General features: G+C 56.2%; 2 protein-coding genes across 2 annotated transcripts in view; both read right to left on the bottom strand.

Moving 5' to 3' along the window:
- PRSS50 (serine protease 50) overlaps nt 1-3153 on the bottom strand; it is a 7436-nt gene extending 4283 nt beyond the window's left edge. The window contains exons 1-4 of the mRNA XM_004704161.2: nt 2862-3153; nt 2525-2779; nt 1603-1765; nt 527-810 (exon numbers count right to left, since the gene is read on the bottom strand). Coding sequence (XP_004704218.1) covers nt 527-810; nt 1603-1765; nt 2525-2779; nt 2862-3153 — 994 coding nt within the window. The remainder of the gene's footprint in view (nt 1-526; nt 811-1602; nt 1766-2524; nt 2780-2861) is intronic.
- Nucleotides 3154-5261: 2108 nt separating this feature from the next.
- Nucleotides 5262-7535, bottom strand: part of PRSS46P (serine protease 46) — a 41255-nt gene continuing 38981 nt past the window's right edge. The window contains exon 5 of the mRNA XM_045297653.1: nt 5262-5707. Within this exon, the coding sequence (XP_045153588.1) occupies nt 5453-5707 (255 nt within the window). The 3' untranslated portion in view covers nt 5262-5452. The remainder of the gene's footprint in view (nt 5708-7535) is intronic.

Here is a 7535-nt window from a genome sequence, read left to right on the forward strand (position 1 = left end):
CTTTCCTTGTGACCCTTCTATGAGGGAATGTCTAATTGTCTACAGATGGACTTTGGGGCTCCACTCAGACCCCCATCATTTGCATCTATATATTTGTTTGTTTGGGGTCTTCTGGTGCCTGATACCTGGTCCCGTGGACACCTCATGATCACACAGGCTAGTGTGCTTCTTTCATGCGGGGTTTGTTGCTCCCTGCTAGATGGCCGCTTGTTTAACTTCATGCCTTTAAGACACCAGATGCTGTATCTTTTCATAGCCAGACACCATCAGCTTTCTTCACCACATTTGCTTATGCACCTATTTTGACTTCAGCAATCGTGTTGGGAAGGTGAGCATCACAGAGTGCCAGGTTATTAGAACAAAGTGTTCTTGCATTGAGGGAGTACTGGAGTAGAGACCCAACGCCCATCATTAGGGGCAGTGGGTTCTTTGAGGAAGATGCCTTGGGATGTTGGTCCATGGCCAGGCCCCAGCCTGCACCCAGGTCCTCTCCCTCACCCACCAGCCTGGGAGGTTTCTGACTCACCATTAATGCTGTCGTGTCCCCAGCCTATCACGGTACAAATGGAGCCCTCCTTCACCTCAAAGTCCAAGCCAGGCAGGCAGATGGGCCAGATATACTGGCTGTATTTGAACATCGACTGGAGCTTGAGGAGGCCGATGTTATTTGCCTTGCCGATCCATGACCAGTACCGCCGGGGCCGGTACCTGCTGTTCACAATGACCTGGCCCACGGGAACACTGTGGGCATACTTCACCGGCTGGTCAATCACGGAGCTCCCCATCAGTACAGAATAGGCAACGTTACGCCTAGGGAACCACGGGGAAGTCTGCAATCAGCTCCCAGCACCCTGCCCCAGCCTCAGTCCCTGCCCTCCTCCCAATGTTGCCCTTGGGCAAATCCCAGCAGACCACCTGACCCTCCTCTTCCTCACAACAGATATGAGTAGGGCCCTGCACACACTGTGTGGTCCAGACTTCACAACAGCCCTTCAGGTTATGGAGGAGGAAGCGGAGGCTCAGAGAAGCGCAGTGACCCATGTAAAGGGAGGAAGTGATGTCCTTGGGGCCCAGATCCAGATTTCTCTGCTTCCAAACTCTAGCTCTTTCTAGCACCCCATGTTGCCCCTAGAGGGAGGCTGAGGCCCATTGGGTCAGCCAGGGTCCCTCTGCGTCTCCATGCTGGCTCTTAGGCTAGAGCATGCTTCTCCACTGATCAGACCTCCGGGTCAGTACCTACCTGTCCCCAAGTCACTCCCCCAGCACTGAACATCAGATCACCCATGTACTCACACCGCTCAGACTGCCCTGAGAGATTCTGTCTACCCCACACACCCCAGAGGGGTGATGCATCCCCTCTCTGCTCCCGGTACCCATATCAGGGCCAGGCTCCACAGGGGCCTCTGTGGAGGAGGTTAAATGATTAAGGGGCAGGGCCAAGGGAGAATGGGGCCTGTGTGCTCCAAAGGATGCCAGCCAGCTCACCAGCTTGGAGTCAGGTGAGGTGAGGCTAGGCTGTGGTACTCCACGGAGGCCACCGCTGCAGAGTGACACGCCACCCCTTCATCTGCCCCTCCACCACCCACCTGGGCCCCGACTCACTGGACCAGGCAGTGGGCCACAACCAGCACCCACTGGGGGGCAATGAGGGTGCCGGTGCAGATGTGGGTGCCGTTGGCTCGCACGCTGACTATCCATGGCCACCGCCGCGTCATGGCCAACGAGTCCCTGAGGGTGGGGTCCTCCTCGAAGGAGAAGCCACAGGCTGAGGAGAAAGGGGGCGCATGGTGAGGGATGGGCTGTTCCAGTCTTCTCTTCTCCTTCTCTTGGACCTCCTGCTCTGCCAGCCTCAGCCATCCAATCACCCTCCTTTGCCCAATTCCATGAGGGATCATGCTGCCCAGGTGCAGATGCCCAGCCCTGCCCAGATGCCCTGGCTCCCTGTTCCCAGGCCTCAGTCCCAGGGCGTCCCCACATGCCCAGCCTGGTGCACCATCAGCACCTCCATCCTGGCTGAGCACCCCATAGGCGTCCACCCTCAGCCCCCTCTCCCACGTGCCCTCTATTTCCTTCTCCCTTCTCCTGGAAGCCCCACAGGTGAGTTCTGTGCCCCTAAGCACATCCCCTTGTCCTCCCTCCCTCACTAGGACGGGAGGACCCCAAGGTCTCTCCCAACCGGCGACCACTAGGCCTGGCCCACAATCTGTACTCAATACATATTGGACCGCAGAAGGTCTAGTCCAGCGCTTCTCAACTTGTGGGTCACGACCCCTTTGGGGGGTCGAACGACCCTTTCACAGGGGTCACCTGATTCATCACAGTAGCAAAATGGCAGTGATGAAGTAGCCAAGAAAATAATTTTATGGTTGAGGTGGGGTGGGGGGAATCACCATAACATGAAAGAGTCGCGACACTAAGAAGGTTGGGAACCACTGGATGTCTCGGGGGGCTTCTTCCCACCCCTCTGTCCATCCCAAGGACCCAAGGTGCTCACGGCTCCTGCACCACCGCTGCCTCTACTCACCGGGGAGGAAGTCTGACGTGTGGTTTGTAAAATTGCGCCCCGAGTGATCTGGGTCCGCCACCTGGGGGGTCGGGTCCGCCACCTGGGGGGTTGGGGCCGCCACCTGGGTGATCGGTGTCGTTATGACCGGTGTGGTGGTCGCAGCAGGCGTGGTTGGGCCCTGCCTGGCCACACGAGGCCTGGGGCCATCGGGGACGGGGTGGGCCAAAGCCGAGGGCGGCAGTGCGTCCCTGGCTTCCCCGACGCCCAAGCAACCTGCGGAAGACCACGGGGCCGTCAGAGGAGGGCAGGGGGCGGCCTGAGGGGGTGCGGGGGGCAGGCAGGGAGTGGCGCTCACCCGTGAGCCTCAGCAGCAGTAGCAGGAAGACAGCACAGCCATGGATGGGGACAGATGGCCCCAGGCTCGGGAAACCCTGCCCGCAGGCCCGAGTCCGGCGCCAGGGCTCCATCCGGGTACTGTGCCGCGGCGCTGCAGGTAGGGGGCGGGGCTTGGGCTCCGGTGGCGCCCCCCAGTGGTTGCCGGAGCCGGAGCTCCCGGCGTCCCTGGGGTCTGGCCCGCGAGGACGCTGCTCGTGCCCGGCCTCCGTGAAGGTGTGGTCGCGATGGCGGGTGCCCTGTGGTCTCGCCATGGCCTCTGCCCGCCTTGGCCCTTCTCTCTCTCACTCGGCTGGGCCACGCATTTTCCTGAAACTGCTAATATCCCGAACCTTGGGCCCCCACCTACCACCTCCCACAGCCCGTGGCCCTGGCTGGGTTCATGTGGCCTCGCTCGAAGGCCGAACCTCCAGGATGGCGGATGGCGGATGGCAGGATGGCGCCTGGGATCCGGAAGTGGCCCCAGCTTCCCGCCAGCCTGCGATCTACCTCGGCGGCGGCGATGGCGGGCTTCGGCCCAGAAACCCTGATAGTAAGTAGACAATGCATCCAGTCCCGCATCATCGCGATCGATGCCGCATTTCCCGCCCCCTCCTTCAGAGATGCCTCTGCTCAGGAGCGGCGGGGGACCACTCTCCGAGGGCTGATGGTGTCCGTGGCGCGGGTCTGGGAGCCGGCAGCCACTTTCTCTATCTAGCGTCCGAGTTCAGGGACCATTTCAGGGGTTCCGTGACCCTGCTTGGAGGACACATCTCAGAAGTCATGGGGGGATAAGTCCTGCCAGCACCCTTGGCCCCACGCTGCTGGAAAATGCCAGCCCGATAAAATGTAAGCTGAAGCAACGGAGGACTCTAATGTTGGGAAAGGCCTGGTCTTGGGATGGAAGCAGCGCCCGGTGGCACAGTGGTTAAGTGGTTGGTTGTCCCTCAGGAGGTCGGTGGTTTGAATCCACCAGCCTCCTCTTGGGAGAAGGTTTGGGCCGTCTGTTTCCATGGAGATTCACAGCCTTGGAAGCTCTTTGGGGCAGTTCTGCTCTGTCCTAGAGAGTCCTCCGCCAGGAGTTGACATCAATTCCACCGCCCTGGGTGAAGGTCTTGGGAAGAGGGGAAGAGTCCCAGGGTAGTGAAAATGGCTCAGGGCTCCAAGTAGTATAACCGAAAGGTTGATGTTTTGAACCTGCTCCCAGGGCACCTCAGAGGCCTGGAGATGACCAGCTTTGCCCAAGTGCCCCATGTATCCGAGAGTGGATTCTTGCAGATGCAGTTGGGTTACAATGTAGCGTGCTGTCATTTACGCTCTGGGATGATCCATTTAAATCCAGTTCTAGTTTTTCATATTTCTGGCTTTTCTATTGAGGGTTTGATCTGTTTTTACTTTGTTATTCTTGTGAGTTGTTTATGTTTTTCTGTATAGGAAACCCAGGAGAGGTAAATAGAGACAGTACCTGGATTAATGGATCCTTGCGTGTATGGAGGGGAAGCTGGTGGGGGTGGGGAGATGGGGAGCTAATAAGGATGAGTATGAGATTGAAGAAAATGTTCTAAACCGGGACCGTGGTGAGGACTATACAGCTCTTCTTGCTGTGATTACCTGCTGCATTGTATGAGATGTGAATTAGATGCCGAGGAAGCTGTTGGGAAAAACAAGGGTTTGACAGCAACTGGTTTGTGTTTTGGGGGGTCTTGAAGACACCCTGGCTGCCCAGATAGTGCTTTACTCTAAGAAGGCAGTGAATCATGCCCATGGGCCGGGAGGGGGCGTGATGGCTGATAGTTCCTTCAAGTGTGGGCAGCCCTCATTGCACAAGCCCACAGGAGGCAGGACTCCATCTCCTCTCAGCTCCAGTCAGCCTGTCCTCTCTCCAGCATCCAACCTAATGGGCACCAACGCAGATCAGGAGTTCTGGGGCTATTCGCCTCCACACAGGCCCCACACCTCTCCTGACCCCTGCCAAGATGTGAGGTTGGGGAGAGACAGAAAGAACTGGTCAGGTTGTGCCGACCCTCTCAGGGCAGGACAAGGGGTCGGCGCTCCAGAGCGCAGGCACTGAGCAGGACGGCAGCTGAGCTGTCCGGAGTTCCCAGGCTAGCCCGAAGAGGAAGTGTGGGTCAGAGACCCGTGAGCAGGTCCCTGGCACCTGGGGGCTCGCTGGCCTGCTGGGATGAGTGAGCAGACACAGGATTATTCAGCCAGCCTCCTCTCCTCTGTACAGAAGAGGCTGCTCGCCCGAGGCCCCACGACACAGGTTCACAACCCAGGTGCCCCTATTAGAGAAACTTGGCATGATAGGACAGCCAGGCCTGGTAAGTGGAGGTACATACACCGGGATGGTCGCTGAACGCTTCCAGGGATACAGCCCAAATAGAGAAGAAAGATGACTTCATTGGCTTGGTGTTCAAGGGCATCTTTGTGGACGATAGAGAAGACAGTAGCTCTGGAACCCTCCCCCATGGATACCTTGCCCTGATGGCCCATGTCTCTCTGGTCTCCCCTTCCTTCTCCTAAGGGCAGAACAGAGGAGAGAGGGAAGCCGCCCCCAGGAGTGTCCTCTGCTCACAGGAGCCATAGGGACCCCAAGGAGACCAGCAGAATGTAGCCCGTGAGGACGATGGGGTTCAGGAAGGCAGAGCCAGCTCGGCTGATGAACTTCACGTCGTTGACCTGGCTCTTGATCCACTGGTTGAAGTGGGAAGTGCTGGTGTAGATGCTTGGTAACCGGGACCTGCTGCAGCTGAAGCCCCAGCTCACCAACCCCACCTGGATCCAGGTCTTGTTCACCTCGCACACGAGGGGGCTTCCAGAGTTACTCTGCAGAAGAGAGGAAAGGGAAGAGTAAGGCCGCTAACAGGAGGGTCTCCCTGCAGGCCCTGGATGACCTGTCCTTCTGCAGGCCACCTCCTCCACGTGTGCTGTATTAGGCCTGTGCTACCCTGAGGATGCACATGGTTAATCTGCTCGGTGGCCAGTAAGCTCATCTCTGGGTCCCAAGCCCTCTCCATTCTGCTAACTCTCTGACCGTAACTCCGCGGTGCCCTGCTCTGCCCTGTGGGCCTCCACGGGGCTGCTGTTGGTCTCACCTCTCCTATACTCCTGTTTGCAGAGAGAGTAGCCGCAATGCCAACCAGCCTCTCGGGGCGCCTACATGTGTGTTTAGGAGGATGTGATTGACAAGGACCCATATCACGAGGCAAAAAGCATGTTCACTGCAGTGTTACTCACACTAGCCCAAAAGTAGTAACAACCTGAAGATCCATCAGCAGATGGACGTCCAGATGGTCTCTTGACACCACGGAGCAGGACTTCGTGGTGAGAAGCAATGCAGTCCTGATGGATGGCACAGCTTGGGGGACCCTGGATGAAATCAGGCCTGCTGCAGGAGGACAGCTAGGGGGTGAGCTCATTTGTATGTATGAGGAGTTCATGTCTATGAAGCTGTAGACAGACATACCGAAGTTAAAGGCGATGCAGAGTTGCCGGGTGTGGGGGCTGGGCAAAGTGGGGGGGGCGAGAGGGAGTTTATGCTTAGGGGGCATTGGGTTGATGTTCATGGAGGAGGAACAATTCCAAGAGAGGGGTGAAGATGGCAGCACAACTTGAAGAAGGTAATCCATCCCACCGAGTCATCCGTCCGTCATTGTCGTCGTCAAGGTGACCTGTATATGTTTTGTGTGGATTTTCACTGAAGTAAAAATCAGTCCATCAAAGGTCATCACGGCTAGCTTTCATGATGGTGATTTGGGGGTTGTTTTGTTCCTTCGTTTTCCTTATACTCTTCCAGATTGTTGAAAAGTTTTATAAATCAGAAAAAGGTCATTATTTGTTTTTGTGGGTTGCTTTTTCCCCCAATGTCATACAAGCCAAGAGTTACGAGGGATAACTTACATACTCTAGTGAGGAGTACATAAGATTCTTAAGGAAAACAAAAGCATAAAAGCTTTTCCAAGAAAACAAATAATGACCCACAATCCCGTGCAGGGAGAGCACAGAGGGGACACAACCCAGTCAGAATGACAACCCTCAGCATTTGGGTTCCTGCAGAGTGGAAGACCGGATCCTCTAACCTCCATTTTTTTCCCCTAAAGAGAATTTAAAACAATGCTTTTTTTTTCCCCAGGGTAATTTTAAGCATCCAGGTAAGCTGGCAAGAAAACCAAGAATCCCCGGGGTTTCAAACTGAAGCATCCACGTGGACAGGACACAAAAGGCAAAGCCCAGGTCTTTCCCCAAGCCACCCTTCAGGAAAAGGACCACACCCTCCGAGTGAAGAGAGCCTAGAAGCCCCCCTCCTCCTGTGTGCCCCAGACCTGCACTCACACTGGGTGGGCGGTTGAAACAAAACCCAAGCCAAGAACGCTGTGGAAGGTGGTCCTGGTTATGGGTCAAACTGTGTCCCCTCACCCTCCACTCCTCCCCACCCCCAAGAGATACACTGCAGTCCTAACCGGATGGTATCTATGCATATGTTCTCGGTTGGTAGAAGGCCCCTGAAGATGTTATCAGTTAACCAGAGATCATACTGAAGTAGTGTGTACCTTAATCTATTATAACTCTACATAGCATAGCCTCACCTTCAAAACATCACACAGCCAAGTACTTTAACCACCATGTCACAGGCTCTGTAGTCCCCGAGTAGTAT

The sequence above is a fragment of the Echinops telfairi genome, unplaced genomic scaffold, assembly GCF_000313985.2.
Source record: "Echinops telfairi isolate 266 unplaced genomic scaffold, ASM31398v2 ScPeMD7_7420;HRSCAF=8458, whole genome shotgun sequence".
Taxonomy (NCBI): Eukaryota; Metazoa; Chordata; class Mammalia; order Afrosoricida; family Tenrecidae; genus Echinops; species Echinops telfairi.